This window comes from Mobula hypostoma, chromosome 10 (genome assembly GCF_963921235.1).
Source record: "Mobula hypostoma chromosome 10, sMobHyp1.1, whole genome shotgun sequence".
In the NCBI taxonomy this organism is placed as follows: Eukaryota; Metazoa; Chordata; class Chondrichthyes; order Myliobatiformes; family Myliobatidae; genus Mobula; species Mobula hypostoma.
The window spans coordinates 79,092,018-79,113,735 of record NC_086106.1 but is presented as its reverse complement, the minus strand read 5'-3'; the positions used below and the strand labels follow the sequence as shown (position 1 = coordinate 79,113,735).

Genomic DNA, 21,718 nt, shown 5'->3' with positions numbered 1-21,718 from the left:
ACGCATGTTCAACAAAAAATAAACAATTCTTCAGTATTTATGGTATACATGCGAAAAAAAAGAAAAATCCTTATTTTTAGGGTACGTAAATCTCCAAATGTTGACCAGACGGTATTCTAATAAAAAGGAATTAATACAAGTCGCAGTTTTATTAGGAAGCGATGGATTGGTGGACAATCTGTCAATCGACGGATTGAGACAGCAGTTAAAGTCACCGCCCATAATCAACTTATATTCATTTAAATTTGGCAACACAGAAAATAGCTTCTTAAAAAATTCAGGGCTATCTATATTAGGTGTATAAACACACACCAAAGCCACCTTTTGTCCCCATAACAAACCAGTAACAATTATCTTCCAATTAAATCAGTAACCGTGTTGAAATGTACAAAATAGATATCCCTCTTATTTTATTTACTGATAAAGAATGAAATAAGGGTCTCTTCCAAAATTTAAAAAAACGATTTTCATTCTGCCTACGGATATGAGTCTCCTGCACAAAAATAATATCCGCATGAAGTGTTTTTAATCTCTTAAAAATCTTTCTGCGCTTAATAGGTTGGTTCATACCATTCAGATTCCAAGACATTATATTAATTTTATTAAAATCCATATTTAAAATTCTTATAAAGTAAGCTAATGCGCAGGCGGAAACTAAATCCGAAGAAAGGACAAAGCATGACTCGATCAGAAAGAGAAACAAGATAATTGACAAAAAAAAACCTCACAGGCCCAGTCGAAAAAAAAACTAATCTAATAGACCCACCTCCCTCTCCCAAAAACCCGGAAACCGTCCAATAGACAGACGGCATGCTGCTCCAATGACCTTTGACCCCTGTCTCCAGTTAGCAGCTCTTGCTTACAAAGTAATACGTTGCCACCACCAGAAAGACATAACAAAAGGTACATAAATAAGAATTTCCAAATATTTTCATATTATGTCGAACAATAGCTAACACCGAACTAACGACGGCCATCTTAGATTCATTTAAAATACGTAACCATGTATGCAAAAAAGATAAATCCAACCAACTAGTAAACTACAACTAATGTCAAAGACTTACAAATCAAAGAAAGAATAAGTAATTATATATATATAATATATAAAAAGTCCAAAACTATATTAACTATTAAAGCAAACAACAATGGATCTGAGTAAATCAACCAAGTCCATGTCTGGGCACTCATAAAACGTGGAGCGGACTTTCATCGAAACCGCTACAACAGCTCCCAGCTAAGGATTAACCATTCAAATTGCTTACAAAATGGACTTAAACTCCTTTATAAATTTCCAACCGTCTTCTGGGGAGTCAATCCGTTTTGAATGAGAATTAGGTGGAGTAATTATCAGACGAGCGGATAACGCAGAGAAGGACGACAGTTAATCTTATAAAGTTCAGCCATAGGAATAAGGAACCTTGGTTCTCAAGGGATATTGCAACTCTGATAAAGAAGAAGAGGGAGTTGTATGAAATGTATAGGAAACAGGGGGTAAATCAGGTGCTTGAGGAGTATAAGAAGTGCAAGAAAATACTTAAGAAAGAAATCAGGAGGGCAAAAAGAAGACATGAGGTTGCCTTGGCAGTTAAAGTGAAGGATAATCCAAAGAGCTTTTACAAGTATATTAAGAGCAAAAGGATTGTAAGGGATAAAATTGGTCCTCTTGAAGATCAGAGTGGTCAGCTTTGTGCGGAACCAAAGGAAATGGGGGAGATCTTAAATAGGTTTTTTGCATCTGTATTTACTAAGGAAGCTGGCACGAAATCTATAGAATTCAGGGAATCAAGTAGTGAGACCATGGAAACTGTACAGATTGAAAAGGAGGAGGTGCTTGCTGTCTTGAGGAAAATTAAAGTGGATAAATCCCGGGGACCTGACAGAGTGTTCCCTCGGACCTTGAAGGAGACTAGTGTTGAAATTGCGGGGGCCCTGGCAGAAATATTTAAAATGACGCTGTCTACGGGTGAAGTGCCGGAGGATTGGAGAGTGGCTCATGTTGTTCCGTTGTTTAAAAAAGGATCGAACAGTAATCTGGGAAATTATAGGCCGGTGAGTTTAACGTCAGTAGTAGGTAAGTTATTGGAGGGAGTACTAAGAGACAGAATCTACGAGCATTTGGATAGACATGGACTTATTCGGGTGAGTCAACATGGCTTTGTGCGTGGTAGGTCATGTTTGACCAATCTGTTGGAGTTTTTCAAGGAGGTTACCAGGAAAATGTATGAAGGTAAGGCAGTGGATATTGTCTACATGGACTTCAGTAAGGCCTTTGACAAGGTCCCGCATGGGAGGTTAGTTAGGAAAATTCAGTTGCTAGGTATACATGGAGAGGTGGTAAATTGGATTCGACATTGGCTCGATGGAAGAAACCAGAGAGTGGTGGTAGAGAATTGCTTCTCTGAGTGGAGGCCTGTGACTAGTGGTGTGCCACAGGGATCAGTGCTGGGTCCATTATTATTTGTCATCTATATCAATGATTTGGATGATAATGTGGTAAATTGGATCAGCAAGTTTGCTGATGATACAAAGATTGGAGGTGTAGTAGACAGTGAGAAAGGTTTTCAGAGCCTGCAGAGGGACTTGGACCAGCTGGAAAAATGGGCTGAAAAATGGCAGATGGAGATTAATACTGACAAGTGTGAGGTATTGCACGTTGGAAGGACAAACCAACGTAGAACATACAGGGTTAATGGTAAGGCACTGAGGAGTGCAGTGGGACAGAGGGATCTGGGAATACAGATACAAAATTCCCTAAAAGTGTCGTCACAGGTAGATAGGGTCGTAAAGAGAGCTTTTGGTACATTGGCCTTTATTAATCGAAGTATTGAGTATAAGAGCTGGAATGTTATGTTGAGGTTGTATAAGGCATTGGTGAGGCCGAATCTGGAGTATTGTGTTCAGTTATGGTCACCAAATTACAGGAAGGATATAAATAAGGTTGAAAGAGTGCAGAGAAGGTTTACAAGGATGTTTCCGGGACTTGAGAAACTCAGTCACAGAGAAAGATTGAATAGGTTAGGACTTTATTCCCTGGAGCGTAGAAGAATGAGGGGAGATTTGATAGAGGTATATAAAATTATGATGGGTATAGATAGAGTGAATGCAAGCAGGCTTTTTCCACTGAGGCAAGGGGAGAAAAAACCAGAGGACATGGGTTAAGGGTGAGGGGGGGAAAGTTTAAAAGGAACATTAGGGGGGGCTTCTTCACACAGAGAGTGGTGGGAGTATGGAATGAGCTGCCAGACGAGGTGGTAAATGCAGGTTCTTTTTTAACATTTAAGAATAAATTGGACAGATACATGGATGGGAGGTGTATGGAGGGATATGGTCCGTGTGCAGGTCAGTGGGACTAGGCAGAAAATGGGTCGGCACAGCCAAGAAGGGCCAAAGGGCCTGTTTCTGTGCTGTAGTTTCTATGGTTCTATGGTTCTATGATTTCCCGATATTTAATTCTTTCAGCATAAATCTCTGGGGTAAAATCTTCAACTATACGAATCTTTGCTCCGTTATAAATTAGCTTATCCCTTTTCCTTGCATCTGGAAGAATAGCTTCTTTGGTTGTAAAATAATGCAGACATACTATAATAGGACGAGGTTTCATTTCGGCTGAATTTGTTGAGCTCTGTCCAGTAGCGGACAGGCTTCAAGAATCTCACTAAAAAGTGAATATAACATGTTCGAAAAGAACTTTTCACCGGTTTTCGTATTTTCAGGCGAGCCCAGTATGCATAAATTCATCCTGCGACTTCTGCTTTCCAAATCGATTGTTTTCTTCTTAATTCTTGATAACTCCAAAGTAACCTCATTAATTTTCTTTTCCATAGAAGATAACTTGAATCCTTGTTCTTTAATAGTTTGACTTGTTGACTTCTGTTCTCTTTCAATTCTATGAGTGTTCTGTTTAAGCATCTGATATTGATCTTCCAGATTCTTCAAAGATTCCTGAACAGCAAAAATAGTTTTTTCCAGCTTTTCATTAGCGTTCGTCAGCTAATCGATTTTGGTATCTACCGTGCTGATCTTAGCATCTATAGCTTCTATTAAAGAGAGCATTCTTTCTGAAGAGACTTCCTCTGATTTCTTTGTTTTTTCAGCCTCGGAAAGAGTTTTGCCACCTTTGCCACCACTCAATTCCAGATCGAGTATCAGCCATCGTAATTGAATCGTAAATCCTTCAGCAAAAGTAATAAATCTTCAAACTTTAAACAAATCTAACAGTGGAAAGTAAGTTGTAAAAGATGGAGCTGCGACAAACGTGCCTTACTCCAGGAACTGCTAAGGGGAGACCTCCAGAGTTTTCACCCTAAGATTATCTCCACACATTGTATGGAAAAATGAAATAGCTCCCCCACCTTGTCATAAACTGAGTCATCGAGTCATAGAAAAGTACAGCCCAGAGGCAGACCCTTTGGCCCATCTAGTCCATGCCAAATCATTTACACAGCCTGCTCCCATCAACCAGCACCAGAACCATAGCCCTCCATACCCCTACCATCCATGTACCTGTCCAAACTTCTCTTAAACGTTGAAACTGAGCTTGCATGAACCATTTGTACTGGCAGCTCATTCCACACTCTCATGACCCTCTGAGTGAAGAGGTTTCCCCACATGTTCCCCTTAAACTTTTCATCTTTCGCCCTTAACCCACGACCTCTGGTTGTAGTCCCACCCAACCTCAGTGGAAAAAGCCTGCTTGTATTTACCCTATCTATACCCCTCATAATTTTGTATACCTCTATCAGATCTCCCCTCAATCTTCTACATTCCAAGAATAAAGTCCTAACCTGTTCAATTTTTCCTTATAACTCAGGCTCTCCAGTCCCAGCAATCTCCTTGTAAATTTTCTCTGTACTCTTTCAACATTATTTACATCTTTCCTGTTGGTAGGTGACCAAATCGGCACACAGTATTCCAAATTAGGCCTCACCAATGTCTTATACAACTTCAACATAACATCCCAACTCCTGAACTGAATACTTTGATTTATGAAGGCCAATGTGCCAAAAGCTTTCTTTACGACTCTATCTACCTGTGACACCGCTTTCAATGAATTACTTTGTATATACCTGTATTCCCAGATCCCTTTGTTCCACCATACTCCTCAGTGCCCTAGCATTCACTGTGTAAGACCTACCCTAGTTTGTCCTACCGAGGTGCATCACCTTGCATTTGTCCGCATTATATTCCGTCAACCCATTTTTCCAGTTGGTCCAGATCCCTCTGCAAGCCATGATAGAATTCATCGCTGTCCGCTACACTCCCAATCTTGGTGTCATCTGCAAATTTTCTGATCCAGTTAACCACATTATCCAGATCATTGTTATAGATGACAGACAACAACGGACCCAGTGGCTCTTCATTAGCCCAAGATGACTGGACTGGTACTGGCTGTTATTTTGCATCATCCTAAACAGTTACTGAACTTGTATCTGTATTCAGAATATATACTTTGCAGCCGCTATTTTCCATTGTTGAAGAACAAGTGGAGATCATGATTTATGCATTAGGCTCCTTCTGAATATGAACACTCCTTTACATGCACCTCAGGCTTGCCACAATTAATTGTAAGTCTTCAGACTTACCCTATCAGTACAATCACACAATTACTGGATGTCCTCCATGACCTTGTCTTTTTAATGGCAGTCATTCCTTGCCATCCCATCCTCACCACCCATATAAAGTGTGTGCACTTATCGGAAACTTAATGACCAATAACGCAGATGTACACACTTACTTGTGGAACTCAAAACAACAGTAGTTTATTCAAGAGCTCATTGCAGATTGCCCTCTGGAACTTTCTACATACATTGTTATAGCCATTGAATAGATGAAACAACCCTTAAATAAGTGACCACTTTAAAGATAAAATTTCTACTCACAACCAATATCACAAACTCTCACACACAAAAGGAAATAAGTAGAAAAGACATGTAAAGGAGTGTTCATATTCAGAAGAAGCCTTATGCATAAATTATGATGTCCACTTGTTCTTTGACAATACAAAAGTATTACTTTAGAGATGGAGTTATCCCAATAACCAAAGTACAAATAGAACTCTTCTACTAATTAACAATTTAAAAGCATAAAATTTCAAAGACTCAGGGTAATTTTTAACTAAACTACATGGTAATCTAGCAGGGAATGTGGTCAGCCATCAGAAAATGTGTTTGGTTTTCACACTCTTGAAATGACCATTCAACCACCAACCCTCCCTCCCATCTTGCCAAAGCCGTGTTTCCTGAGCAAAGGCCAAATAAATCAGCTCAGGATGACATCAGGCTCCCAGTTTTCTGACAGCATCTAACGAGTGAAATATATCTCTCAAAATGTATTCAATAGTTCTGATGGAGGGTTTTTCATAACTTGCATGAGATTTCGATGGGTTATGGAGGAAAAGAGATGTTTTGCAAGGTGATTTGGAGATAATTTGGGAAGAGTTATGATGAAGGCAGGTGATTTCTGTGAATCTGCATTACCATGTATTAATTAATTGATTGCTTCACTTCCACAAGAGAGCATGTGGCTACAGTCCATCGTATGTCTCAGAATCTGTGGACTGGTTCTGGTCTTTATACAAGCTGTTGATAACTCCAAGAAAGATGAGGAGCTTCAAGACAATTCTGACTCTACTCAACTACACAGGGTGAGAGTTCATAATTAAACTTATAAGCAACTTAAGATGTCCAGTATTCCATGTGGAACCTCTTCAAATATTTGAATCCTGAGACCACAGCAGCTGGCAGCAAAGTTCAAGTTCGAAGTTCGAATAAAATTTATTATCCAAGTACATATATGTCACCATATATAACCCTGAGATTTATTTTCTTGCGTGCAATCACAGTATGTACAAGAAACACAATACATGAAAGACTACACCCAATAGGACCAACAAACAACCAATGTGCAAAAGATAATACACTGTGCAAATACAAAAAGAAAAAAATTAATAGTAATAATAAATAAATAAGTAGCAAATATCAAGAACATGAGATGAAGAGGCCTTAAAAATGAGTTATGGGAATAGTTCAGTGACAGAGCAAGTGAACTAGTCCCCTCTCATTCAAGAGCCATTTGGTTGAGGGGCGGTAACTGTTCCTGAACCTGGTGGTGTGGTCCTGAGGCTCCTGTACTTCGTCCTGGTGGAAACATTGAGAAGAGAACATATCCTGGATGGTGGTGGTCCCTGATGATGGATGCTGCTTTCCTTTGACAGTGCTCTGTGTAGATGCGCTCAGTGGTGGGAAGGGCTTTACGTATAATGGACTGGGCCATATCCAATATTTTTTGTAGGCTTTTCCGTTTAAGAGCTTTGGTGTTTCCATACCAAGCTGTGATGCAATCAGTCAATGTACTCTCCACCAGCTCTCTATGGAAGTTTATCAAGAGTACAGATGTCAGGCCAAATTTCTGCAATCTTCTTAGAAAGTAGAAGTACTGCCATGCTTTCTTTGTAATGGCACTTATGTACTGGACCCAGGACAGATGCTTTGAAATTATAACACTGAGGAATTTAAAGTTGTTGACCCTCTCCACCTCTTATCCCCCAATGAGGACTGGATCATGGACCTCCAGTTTCCTCCTCCTGAAGTCAATAATCAGCTCCTTGCTCTTTCTGACATTGAGTGAGAGGTTGTTGCTGTGGCACCAATCAGCCAGATTTTCAATCTCCCTCCTATATGCTAATTCCTCACCACCTTTGATTCAGATAACGACAGTAGTGTCGTCAGAAAAGTTAAATATGGAAACCGTGTAAGTTGAGAAAGAAGTTACTATCAACCATTAATATTCAATATCAGGAGCACAAATTCTGTCAGATTTTCATCTCAGTTGTAAAACTCCATCAGCCAACTCACCATATATTGGGAAATTGAACCGAAGATGCTGCTGATCTACATCACCCAGCTGCAAACCAATGTGGAATCACACATTGAGACATTTGATTACCATTAAACAATGTATTGATACAGTTTGCATTTGATTTTTGACTATCAGTTATCAAGAGTTATATTGGATCCATACAAAAGCTGTGTTTTTTCTCCTGGTGCGCAATTCGCAGACACAAACTATATTTGAGCTCACAGAGGGATAATGTCAAATGACACGTCTGAAAGAATAATACAATAATCTCAGCTCTGGCCATTGAGTCGCCTAAAGATTAGCAGTTTTTCTAAAGCAAAGATTTTCCATGCAATAATTATCACTTCTTCAACAGATGCACTCTGTTTTCATTCTACCATTACATGTTTCAGATTGCTTATAACCCACCAAAGCCCGCTGGTGATGTTTATTTTGTGGCCTCCTTTGACACAGAAGGTCTTGAAAGGTAAGCTTGCCTCCATAAATCTGATCTCACTGCAAGTGTGTAAGCAGTCTATAGGTGTGTCTGCTAAACTGCATAAAAGATCTCTCCTGACTGATGGTGGAATGAGTTAAATGCACAGTAATTTAATAACACAATTTTCTGTAACTATTCTATGTAACAAGAATCTGAGAACTCAGGGTTAGATGTAGACAATTTGTGCTCAGCCTCTACTGAACAAGACTAGCTGATATGGCAGCTTGATTTTCCAGCACTCAGTACTAGTGGCAGGATACAACAGGCCCGAGCCAGTGCTGTATACCAATGTGACAAACCCACTTTTAACCTCCACTGCTTTTGTCTAGTCTCGTTAGATATGACAAACCTAAACCTCTTCTGTTTATTCTGAATGCAGACTCAGATTCCAGAACCAGAAGCTCGATGTTGAACATGCTAAAATTCCTCAAGGCAATTCTTTTCTAACCAGTCTTAGACCATAAGACATAGGAGCATAATTAGGCCATCTGACCCATTGAGACTGCTCTGCTATTGTATTATGGTTGATATATTATCCCTTTCAACTCCATTCTCTTGCCTTCTCCCAATAACCATTGACACCCTGACTAATCAAGAACCTATTAAGCTCTGCTTTAAATATATCCAATGACTTGGCCTTCACCGCCTTATGTGGCTATGCATTCCACAGATTCATCACCCTTTGGCTAAAGAAATTCCTCCTCATATCCGTTCTAAATGGATGTCCCTCTGTTCTGAGGCTGTGCCCTCTGGTCCTAGACTTCCCCATTATAGGAAACATCCTCTCCACATTACTCTATCTTGGCCTTTCAATATTCAATAGGTTTCAATAAGAGCCTCCCATCCCCGTGTTCTTCTGAACTCCAGCGAGTACAGGCTCAGAGTCATGAAGTACTACTTAAACGTAAATTTTGATCATTCTCTGGACCATCTCCAATGTAAACGCATCATTTCTTAGGCATGAGTCCAACCTAATACTCCAAGTGTGGTCAGACTAAAGTCTTATAAAGCTTCAGCATTACATCCTTGCTTTTATATTCTAGTTTTCTCAAAATGAATGCTAACATGGCATTTGCATTCCTTACCACCAACTCAGCCTGTAAGTTAATCTTTAGAGAATCCTGCTGCGTAACTCCAAGCCCTTTTGTAGCTCTAAGTTTTTTTATTATTTACCTGTTTAGAAAATAGTCTACACCTTTGTTTTTTTCTACCAAAATGCATGACCATACACTTCCCTACACTATATTCCATCTGCCACTTCTTTGCCCATTCTTCTGATCTGTCTAAGTCCTTCTGCACCCTCCCTAATTCCTCAGCACTACCTGTCCCTCCACATGTCTTCATATCATCCCCAGACTTGGCCACAAAGCCATCAATTCTCTCATCCAAATCATTAATGTATAACATGAAAAGAAGCAATCCCAACACCATTCCTTGCGGAATACCTAGTCATAAGCAGCCAACCAGAAAAGGCCCCCTTTATCCCACTCTGCCTCCTGCCAGTCAGACAATCTTCTATCTATGCTATTATCCCTCCTGTAATATTATGGGTTCATATCTTGTTAAGCAGCATTATATGTGGCACCTTGTCAAAGGCCTTCTGAAAATCCAAGTAAACAACATTCACTGACTTTCCTTTGTCCATTCTACCTGTTACTTCCTCAAAGAATTCCAACAGATTTGTTAGACGAGATTTCTCCTCAAGGAAACCATGCTGATTTTGGATTATTTTATCATGTGCCTCCAAGTAACGTGAAACCTCGTCTTTAATAATAGACTCCAACATCTTCCTAACCACTGAAGTCAGGTTAATTGGCCTATAATTTCCTTTTTTTTTCTGCCTACCTTCCTTCTTAAAGAATAGAGTGACATTTGCAATTTTCCACTCCTCCGGAACCAGTCCAGACTCTAGTGATTCTTGAAAGATCACTACTAATGCATTCACAATATCTTCAGCTAGCTTTTTCAGAACTCTGGGTATAGTCCATCTGGTCCAGGTGATTTATCTACCTTCAGAACTCTCAGCTTCCCAAGCACCTTCTCCTGAGTAATAGCAACAACAACTACTTCTGCCCCTGACACACTTGAGTTTCTGGAATACTGCTAGCGTCTCCCACAGTGAAGATTAATACAAAATACTTATTAAATTCATCCACCATTTCTTGTCCTCATTACTATTTCTCCAGCATCATTTTCCAGCAGTCCGATATCCACCCTTGCCTCTCTTTTACTCTTTATATATCTGAAAAAACAGATATATTTTTATATTTTTGGCTAGCTTACCTTCATATTTCAACTGTTCTCTCCTTATGGCTTTTTTAGTTACCTTCTGTTAGTTTTTAAAATCTTCCCAATCCTCTAACTACCCTCTAGTTTTTGCTGTATTATTTGCCCTTGCTTTTCTTTTTATGCTGTCTGTCTTTAACTTCCCTTGTCAGCCACGGTTACGTCCTCCTCCCTTTAGAATACTTCTTCTTAGGGATGTATCTCATCTGCATTTTCTGAATTGCTTCCAAAAACGCTATTGCTGTTCTGCCGTCTCCTGCTAGTGTCTCCTTCGGATCAGCTTTGGCCAGTTCTTCTCTCATGCCTCAGCAATTCCCTTTACTCCACTGTATTACTGATTTGCCTGACTTTAGCTTTGCCCTCTCAAACTGCAGGCTGAATTCTATTCGTATAGAGAGAAAAGGTTCCAACTGTGAGGAGCAGATGCACAAATATTGACTAGAGAGCATTTTACACCTAAGACAGAGTCCTCAGCTGTTCCCGCCTATTACATTAAATTGATTACATATTGTACAAAATCAGTTATAGCAAATTCCCATATGTGTTCCATCTGGGCAATTAACTAAAAGGAAATTTTATCTTTTTAGCAATGGAATGAATTTTGGAACCTTAGGGTCATGTGCTGACATCACCATGTAACAAGTAGAAATGTAATTCTCCATCATTGGATATTTTTCTATTAATCTAAATTACTATAACCTTATGTAATACCAGCATCCAAGTATGTGTTACTGGGTCACACAGACCAGAATGTGTGAAGTTCAATTTCCAGCCCTCACCGAGTTTTCTGATCACACCTGGGAAAGGGAGGCGAATGAATATTTATTCTCTGAACATATAACTCAACACCAATAATTATCATGTGTGAGAATTGCATTAGCTGTAGTGACTTTTACTGGGATTTCACTTAAGACCATAAGACATAGGAGCAGAATTAGGCCATCAGGCCCATCGAGTCAGCTCTACCATTCAATCATGGCTGATCCTTTATTCTCTCCTCCTCAACCTCAGTTCCCGGCCTTCTCCCCATAACTTTTCATAGCATGTCCAATGAAGAACCTATCAATCTCTGCCTTAAATACACCCACCGACCTGGCCTCCGTAGCTGCATGTGGCAACAAGTTTCATAAATTCACCACCCTTTGGCTAAAGAAATTTCTCTGCATCTCTGTTTTGAAAGGGCACCCCTCTATCCTGAGGCTTTGCCCTCTTGTCCAAGACTCTCCCACCATGGGAAACATCCTTTCCACATCTACTCTGTCTAGGCCTTTCAACATTCAAAAGGTTTCAATGAGATCCCGCCCCCCCCCCGCCTTATCCTTATAAATTCCAGCAAGTACAGACCCAGAGCCATCAAACATTCCTCGTATGATAACCCGTTCATTCCTGGAATCAATCTTGTGAACCTCCTCTGAATCCTCTCCAATGCCAGCACATCTTTTCTAAGATGAGGAGCCCAAAACTGTTCACAATACTCAAGGTGAGGCCTCACCAGTGCCTTATAAAGCCTCAGCATCACATTCTTGTACTTGTATTCCAGACCTCTTGAAATAAATGCTAACATGACATTTGTCTTCCTCGCCACCTGTTAACAAGTTAACCTGTAAGAAACATTGTTAGTTAAACTTTGTTATGAAAAATCTGATAATGAACTATTGTAATCCAAAGTACTGCGTGATTTGGTTCATGCCAGCTTTAGTGATTTATAAAGTCTGAGAAGAAATGTATGAATAAAAATACTTCTGGAAACTTATCCAACTTTGGGTGGAATTTGCATCTGGGACACTGAAAACTGTTGGCGAAGCAGAAATTCCTGGCCAAAAGGTTATTGATAGAAACAATAATGTTAACTAATTTTCTCTAATTATGACCATGCTTCACTAAGCCAAATGATGGAAGAAATTCTAGATTCTTTGAAGGTTGAATGAACACAATCTTTGCTTATCAGCTGTTTCTTTTGTTCATTACCTCAAATCTCAGTTTTTTTTCTCTTTCTTTCTCCTAAAGACACTGCCTCTTGATCTGTTAAGTTCCCCAGTCCTACTTCACATCACTCATCAGCCATCCTCCATGTGTGCGTTCAGACAATGGTTTCTACCTGGGATTCAGTCATTGAAAGGAAACACAACTGGAGCCAATCATGATCACTACACTGGTGAAAAAATGGATAGTATCCAAGGCCATCACCTCTGACGGTTTTCCTCTCAATGGTGTAAGGGTGTCCAATACTCCTCTTGCAATTTGATGCAGAATGACTTTATTCAGTGAAATCTAACATCAAACTTGGACTGGATTGTATGGCTGAGTTATATAGCTGCAATGAGGTAATCAATAGAAACATTGACCTGGACATTTAACATGCAGGGAATTCATTTGCTTACCAATGGTGCACTGTAGTGACATATCAAAGTGATTTATAAGTACAAACCATAGAAATGGAAGAGTTGGATTGGGGGGTGGGGAATCAAAGGGATATATAATAGTTATCCAAATTGCACATTTGCACATCTACCTGGAGTGGAGAGTAGGCACAAGAGATTCTGCAGATGCTAGCAATCTGGAGCAACACACACAAAATGCTGGAGGAACTGAGCAGTTCAGGCAGGGAAATGAACGATCAGCTTTTTGGCCTGAGTTGCTTTATTAGGACTGGTTTCATCTGAGCAGGCTCTAAGGTAAGGCGATGTCTGATAAACAGAAGGGGTATTAGTAAATAGACCGACCAGAAAACAGTGCTATGCATTTCACAGAGGTTGGTTGAAGAACAACACTGGCAGAGGTAATAGAGATCTCAGTATTCAGCAGGACATACACTGTGTTTGCCTCACGAGAACTGAAAGATTTCACATTCCCTTTCCAGCTGGGTAATATCTGAGGCAACAAAGGGTGACACTGATGAGACCAGATATGAAGGTAAGTCATTTCCACGAAATATAATGATTACTGCAATTTAATTTAATTTGAGTTTTATCTCTGTTCACTTGGTTGCCAGACTACAATTTAAATGCCAGGAGGGTGAGAAGGGATTGATGAAGAATATTTTCTGTTGAAATTTGGAGTGCACTGCTGGAGAAGGTGATGGGGGCAGGTACTGAACAAGCCCTTGAGTCAGCAAGACACTGAAGGCAGTGACCAAGTGCTAGAAAATAGGATTAGTATAGATAGGTATTTGATGGTTGGCCAAGGCATGGTGGGCCGTTGTGCCTCGTATTGTGCTCTATGACTGAGTGCAACACAAAGCATATTTTTGGCTGAGAATGAGCTTCTAGCTCAGTGTTGCTGTTCTCATACACATAGCAAGCAAATAGTAACGTCATGAAGCATACTGCGTTTTGCCTCCTTCTGGAAGTTGAACCTAAACTGCAGTGCAATTCCCGAGGTACAGCTTAAGAGCAACCTCCCATTCTTTCACAAAGTAGCCGATGTCCATGTACTGCCAGCATTGTAGCTGAGCATTTTAATCACAGATTCCACTAGGAATGATTCAGCAACCCTTTTCTGCCTTGCTCCGCGATCCTCAATGTTAGATCATGGAGTACTGACACAGAAGAGTAGCCATTCCATCTCGCACAGTCAGAACAGCAGTAGGCAGCACCAACGCCCTGAATAAGACGGAGATTTTAGGCAGTTATTAGCAAGCCACTAATCAAAGTTGTTCCTGCCTCCTTTGCACCAGAGCTGTTGGGCTTAGAGTTCCAGGAATTGAAAGTGTTTTGTGTGGTGTTGTGTTCTGATATGTGAAGATGCTTATACTGTGTCAGTTTGTTTCATAACCTTGAGTCTGCAGATCATGGCTGATCAGTTACTGAATTGCAGGAATGTGGGCTGTGGAAGAATCTTATGACAAGAAAATTCCAGGAAATAAAGGACTGGTACTGAAGTCCCCTGCCAAACACCATGCTATTGCTGCCCACTTGCAGAAACCCTTCTCTTTCAAAGACAAACCTCTCATTGTGCAGTGAGTATTGTCTCCTCATTCAAAGTCTCACATCATTACTTAAAGATACACAAAACACCGAATTTACATTTTCAACAGAACTTCTGCTCCTGATTATTGTGAACTAATTGTGTACAAGTGCATGGACACTGGCTGTACCCCACTCCCTCACGCATGTGCCCATTTTTAAGGTGCACGGTGAAGCCTAGCCCCTCCAATGTCTTCAAAGTTCCATTTTTATGTCTCTCTTCTAAAGCTTGTTTTGAAAAGATTGCCCCGGCACAGCAATACACAAAGGTTAGAACAAGAAAGCTACCGAGGAAAAACCAACGACATATTCATTTCAATCTTCCTGAAAGCACATACTGCCACAGGGAAACTGAAGCAATGAAGTACTGTGATGGATGCTTTCACTGTATTATAGAGCTTTGTGCTGTGTTAAGTAGTGTGTAGGGAATTTAATGAGTCATGCATCTCGTCATCAGAGTAGCTGCAAGGATGCTCATTGCAACAGATTTAGACCAGGTCATAGACTGACCCGCAAACCTGAAGCAATTTATAATCTAATGTTTATTTATTTATTTATTGGGATGCCGTGCAGGACAGGCCTTCTGGACCTCAAGCCACACCATCCCACAACCCCCAATTTACCCCTGGCCTCATCACGGGACCAATTAACCCACCAACAAACCCGTTCATTCTACTGCAATAATAATCAGAACATTGATTGACTCCAGTTCCAGCAAGTATTTTAGGCTCTATATATGATTTTAGAATTCATCTTTGTGTGCATCAATCTACAAAATATCCATTTTTTTGTGTGAGGCAAAGGAAAGGACATTAGCAGACTGTTCTACAGCAAGTAGAGACCACGATTCCGTCCTTTTCAAATGTCCATACACAATCTCTGACCTAGAATGGGAAGTTATGGACAGGAGCTTTGCCTCACCTCCATTATACAGACATTGCAGCAAATGTTATGCAAAGATCAGCTAACTTGCATACCATTTAAAAGCTGCCCATGTGAACTGAATGCACTAAATGGTTGTGCTCCTGCAGAATTGTCTCATCCTACCAATAGGAATCAGTTTCCTAACTAGAATTACAATTTCATTCTGTTCCTTCAACTTAAACTTCCAGTCTCTTTTGAGGCACCCTCATGTAATATTTTCTAAAAGTACTCATAAGTAATATAATTAGACATTCCTTTGTCCAATAATTCATTATTCAATGTTCTTCAAAAGAATTCAATCACATTCATCAAGTATGACTTTAAGGTGCTCAATTACATCTTAATATTTTTCCCAATTATAGTTTGAGATACTGGAAGATAACTGGTTAATTAAGCTAGTAAACTACTTCATTATTAAGATAAAGAGACCCAGGATAGTACATCGTTAATGAGTTTACTCCACAGATGTAAATAGACTTCTGGAAACTTCTGCACTAACTTCACCCTTATTCATCCTCCTTTTTCCTGAAATATCTCTGTGTCAGTTTTGATACTCTTAAGGAGCTTCTTTTCATTCACCCATTTTATCTTTCTTAATATTTGTTTTGTCACACTCCTGTTTCTCTTTCACTAGGATTTTTTTTTGCAAACTTGTACACTTCTCATTTAGTTTTATATTCTCTTACCGCATTGGTTGTCTTTAGCTGCTTTATTGGCAAGAAAAGCTTTTGCCCCTGGATGTATAAGCTGGGTCTGTTTCACTTTCGGTTTTTATTTTGAACATTTCTCAACTGATACTCTCTTATTAACAAATTTGCCCAGGTTATCGTAGATGGATTCTCTCTTACTTTATTGCAATTGATCTAAGCGTAATCAGCAATCTAAGTAGCTGATTCACATTTCTTTCTTTCAATATAAGAACTTTTTTAAAAAAAAAAACAGGAAGGTAGGAGGAAGCCATGCAGCCCTTCAAGCTTATTCTGTCATATATTGATCTGCTATCTCAGTCCCATTTTAGTTTATTCTGTCATATATTGATCTGCTATCTCAGTCCCATTTTAGTTTATTCTGTCATATATTGATCTGCTATCTCAGTCCCATTTTAGCTTATTCTGTCATATATTGATCTGCTATCTCAGTCCCATTTTAGGGCACTTTCCCTGCTACCCTTGATTCCCCTCATATCTGGAAATCTGTGGATAAAGATGTAACTAAGCCTCCATAGGCTTCAAAGGGGGAGAATATAGAATCTGCCCTTCTGAGTGAAAAGCTTTCTCCTCATCATAGTACTAGATAGCCTTCCTCATATTTTGAAATTGTGCCCTCCGGTTCTAGATTCTTCAGTCAAGCCTGTCAAACCCTTCAAAAATGTTGTATGTTTCAATGACATCTCCTCGTGTTCTTCTAGATTACAGAGAATACAGTCTCAGTCTACTCAATGTCTTCTCAAAGATTACTCCCACAATTTTTGAACCAGGTTGAGCCTTAGTGTAATCTCTGTTTGGAAGTGGTCTTTTTCTCATTTTCTATTTTATGGCCTTCTCTCATTTAACTTCCAGTGCACCCTGTTAGGGCCTGCGAGGAAGAAATCAAAATAAAGCACACTTGCTCCCTTTGTAAAAGTATCCATACTCCAATCCCTCAGCATGACAACTAACACTGGAAACTCACTCAAGTGAAGCAGCAGATACAATGGAAAGGAATTAGTGAATGATACAACAACAAAATGTGCCCATGGAAAATGGTTTCTCCTTGTTAACAGAATTTATAGATTATCATTAGAGCTAATTGGCACAAAAATAGATGGTAGGTGGATGAAGTGGAAGGCAATGAATAACAAAGGACAGACAAATAGAGGTGACTCTGGAATTAAGTGTAATGTGTGTCCTTCCTCACTGTCCTGTAGGTATGAAATATATTTCCAGAATGGAGTTCAGTGCAGTGGTGCCTATCTGAAGTTGCTGTCAGAAAATGATCAGCTTGATCTGGTAAGTCAATCTTTTGATAAAAATCAGGATGGTTTTGAGTGTGCATAAGTGCAAAGGGCTTCCCTACTGAAGACAGTTAGTTTAAAAAAGAACAGGAGTATCCTAGTCAGTAAGTATTTTTTATGTTTCTCTAATGAGCAACAGATTTTGTAACAGTAGAAATATCAGTAATTAGAAGTAGCTATTCATCCCAGAGACTCTCAGAGCTGAAAACCACTGTGAAGCTCTTATACACAGTTCAGTGAACATCCCATTCTAAAGTCAAAGGTGGTCATCAAATTCAGAAATTGTCTTATTTTAAAAATAAACAGTCTGCAATTTGTCTCTAACTTAAATTGTATCAATACAAATTCAATTAAAAGTCTCTTGATGATCTTCCTTGATTCTAGGTTGTATTGGTTAGTGGTTACTGTCAATAGATCATTCACACACAAAGTCAATGGTTAATGTTAAACTCAGATTACACCTGTGGATAATCAGTGATGATTCTGGACTGTTAGGCAATGGATGGTCACCATTGACTATGTCAATCATTGCTTACCATTCATCCAATACTTTGTCAGTCAATGGTTATTATTAAAGTCCAACTCATTTGTTCATTGCTTATATTTGATATTCATATGTGTTGATCATTGATTACCATCGTTTCCCTCTCTCACTGGTTATAAGGATGGGATGAGTACCAGTTTGATATTAGGAAAAGAATACCATTGAACCGGTCTCCTCTTGTGCCAAGATGAGGCCACCCTCAGGATGGATGACCAACATCTTACATTCCATCTGGGTAGCCTCCAACCTGATGGCATGAATATCGATTTCTCCTTCTGGTAAAAAAAAAATTCCTCCTGTTCTCCTCTTCTTCTATTCCTCACTTTGTCCTCTTATCTCACCTCACCTGCTTTTCATCCTCCTCCTCCTTCCATTTCTCTTATGGTCCATTTTCTTCTCCTATCAGATTCCTTCTTCTCCATCCCTTTATCCTTGCATCCCACCTGGCTTCACCTATCACCTTCGAGCTCTTCTCCTTCCTCTCTCCCCACGTTTTTTATTCTGATGTCGTCCCCTTTCCTTTTCAGTCCTTAAGAAAGGTCTCAGCAGAAAACGCTAACTGTTTATTCTTTTCCATAGATGCTGCCTGACCTGCTGAGTTCTTCCAGCATTTTGTGTGCGTTGCTTACCATTGAACAAAGTTTAAGTGGGTTCAGCTGGCAGATCCTACACAATCTGAATCCCCTTTCGATGACAGCTTTCATGTACTCATTACAAACTCTACCATTGTTTCCACAGAGGAAGTTCAATGATAAAACCCCTTACAGCATCATGTTTGGACCAGACAAGTGTGGCCAGGACTATAAATTGCACTTCATCTTCAGGCATAGGAATTCCGTAACAGGTGCATATGAGGAAAAGCATGCCAGGAAACCAGACGTGGACCTCCAGAGTTACTTCGACGATAAAAGACCTCACCTGTTCACACTAAGTAATGTGATCTTTATCATTCTAACAGAAAACAAAACAGCTGCAAGAGAGGGAAGGCAGTTATTCAGACTCTTAATGTATTTTGATTGAAGTAGTACAGGCTAAATTACCTTTTAAAACAAACAGCATAGAACAGGCAATCCATATGATTCAAACAAATTTGTATATAACTAAACAATCTGTCAACTTTCTCTTAAGAAACTATTGGTGAAAGTAATAACTAAAGTGAAGAACAAGGTCTCCTGTGTTCAACACGATCTGTGGGTCTAAACTTCCTATATCAAATACAGTTTAACATATGAATGCCAAAGCCCAGCTCTTGCTTTCTGGAGCAGATTCTTTATTAGATCTCAGCACTGCAACATATTTACGTACTATACCAATACTAGCATATTATAATCATTGTACTTAAAATTGCTTCTCACTTGATATTCTCTTTTATCTCTCTATTTTCAATAAAAATTCAAATAATTACTGATTTAGTTGTGAGACCAGACAACAGTTTTGAGATGCTGATTGATGAAAGATCTGTGAGTAAAGGAAACCTCCTTCAGGACATGACACCCTCTGTAAACCCTCCCAAAGAAATTGAAGATCCCAACCATCAAAAACCTGAAGACTGGGATGACAGGCCTAAAATAGCTGACCCAGAGTCTGTGAAACCCAGTGACTGGTAAGAATCAAACTACTACAAGTTAGTGAAGGAGCCTGTGCATATATGTACTGTTAACTGGGTGTATATCCCCTTTCATTCTTCAATGTAAAGATTACTAAACTCCAGAGAGTATTTATCACCTCCAATACTATGTATGGGCTAGAATAGGACATGTGTGGTTTCCACTACAGAGAATGGAAATCAGCAGGAAATTCAGCAGTGTTCCTCCATTAACACTTGAGATTAGCCTCTGGCCAGCACCAGTCAGCTGACTAGCAAGAATATTCCTCCTAGCAGCAGACTACCAGTGAGTACAGGAAGATTCCTTCCACCTACACTAGATTACAAATTAATCCAGAAGCATCCCTCCACTAATACAAGACCCAAATCGCAAAATGGTTCAGACTTAGAGGGAGGCCATTTAACCCATCAAATCTGCAATCCAATTTGTCCCACTCCCCAAACCCTAGGTGTGGATACATTGCTGAGGGACAATATCTACCAACATTTGCAGGGACTGAGTCTGGTCTGAGCTGTGTGCTCAGTCCACTGCTGTTCACTCTGCTGACCCACGACTGTGCTGCAACACACAGCTCAAATCACATCATCAAGTTTGCCGATGACATGATCATGGTGGGTCTCATCAGCAAGAACGGTGAGTCAGCATACAGAGAGGAGGTGCAGCGGCTAACAGACTGGTGCAGGGCCAACAACCTGTCTCTGAATGTGAACAAAACAAAACAAAACAGTTGGTTGTTGACTTCAGGAGAGCATGGAGCAATCACTCTCTGCTGAACATCGATGGCTCCTCCGTTGAGATCATTAAGAGCACCAAATTTCTTGGTGTTCACCTGGCGGAGAATCTCAACTGGTCCCTCAACACCAGGTCCATAGCCGAAAAAGCCCAGCAGCGTCTCTACTTTCTGCGAAGGCTGAGAAAAGTCCATCTCCCACTCCCCCCCCATCCTCACCACATTCTACAGAGGATGTGCCAAGAGCATTCTGTACAGCTGCATCACTGCCTGGTTCAGGAATTGCACTGTCTCAGATCGCAAGACCCTGCAGCGGATAGTGAGGTCAGCTGAGAAGATCATCGGGGTCTCTCTTCCCACTATTACAGACATTTACACCACACGCTGCATTCGTAAAGCAAACAGCATTATGAAGGACCCCATGCACCCCTCATACAAATTCTTCTCCCTCCTGCCATCTGGCAAAGGGTACCAAACCATTTGGGCTCTCACGACCAAACTGTGCAACAGTTTCTTCCCCCAAGCCATCTGACTCCTCAATACCCAGAGTCTGGGCTGACGTCTACATCATTTATTATTATATTGTAATTTGTCCTCTACTGTGCCTATTGTCTTGTTCGTTAATTATTGTATTGCCCTGCACTCTTTTGTGCACTTTATGTAGTCCTGTGCAGGTCTGTAGTTTTTATGTTATTTTACGTACTCTAGTGTAGCCTTGTGCTGTCTCACATAGTCTAGTGTAGTTTCATGTTGTTTCATGTAGCACCAGGGTCCTGGAGGAACATTGTTTCATTTTCACTGTGTACTGTACCAGCAGTTTATGGTCGAAATGACAATAAACTTGACTTGACTTGACTCCAGGACAGTCAGCACTGCTTTGTATGTAGGAAGTTGTGTCTGACGAATCACTTGGAGTTCTTTAAGGAGGTAACCAAGAAGATAGGGCAGTGGATAACCCTAGATCTCTCATTTCTGTATTCTTTTTAGCCCTCTGTTTATTTTGCATCTTCTTAATTATTGTGCCAAAATGTGTTACTTTGTGTCTCTCAACATTAAGTTTCATCAGCCACCTCTTTGCCCATTCAATAGCCGATCTCGTATTTCATCAATGTCTGTCACTACCCTCTTACCGTGTCACTAACCATGCTTCCAAATTTTTATGTCATCTGAAAATTTGGAAATTGTACCCAACTCCAAAGCAATATTATGCTTAGAGAAAAGCAGCAGTTCTTATACTGATCCCTAGGAAACTTCACGATACACTTCCATAAAGTACTCGACAAGAAACCTTTCACTATGATTCTGTTTCCTGTTATGTGGCCAATTTTCTGTCC

At 40.0% G+C, this 21,718-nt stretch overlaps 1 protein-coding gene across 4 annotated transcripts in view; it reads left to right on the top strand.

Annotated features, from left to right (window-relative positions):
• The window catches only part of si:ch211-274f20.2 (calnexin), a 35,295-nt gene that overhangs the window by 2,436 nt on the left and 11,141 nt on the right, over window positions 1-21,718 (top strand). For 2 of the 4 annotated variants that reach the window (XM_063060684.1, XM_063060685.1), the window contains exons 2-9: window positions 4,095-4,224; window positions 6,513-6,643; window positions 8,250-8,323; window positions 13,482-13,534; window positions 14,438-14,579; window positions 17,417-17,498; window positions 18,786-18,978; window positions 19,461-19,650. In XM_063060684.1, the coding sequence (XP_062916754.1) occupies window positions 6,518-6,643; window positions 8,250-8,323; window positions 13,482-13,534; window positions 14,438-14,579; window positions 17,417-17,498; window positions 18,786-18,978; window positions 19,461-19,650 (860 nt within the window). In that variant the 5' untranslated portion in view covers window positions 4,095-4,224; window positions 6,513-6,517. Of the gene's footprint in view, window positions 1-4,094; window positions 4,225-6,512; window positions 6,644-8,249; window positions 8,324-12,674; window positions 12,946-13,481; window positions 13,535-14,437; window positions 14,580-17,416; window positions 17,499-18,785; window positions 18,979-19,460; window positions 19,651-21,718 lie in introns of those variants that run through there. The other 2 variants (XM_063060686.1, XM_063060687.1) reach the window with 2 other exon arrangements.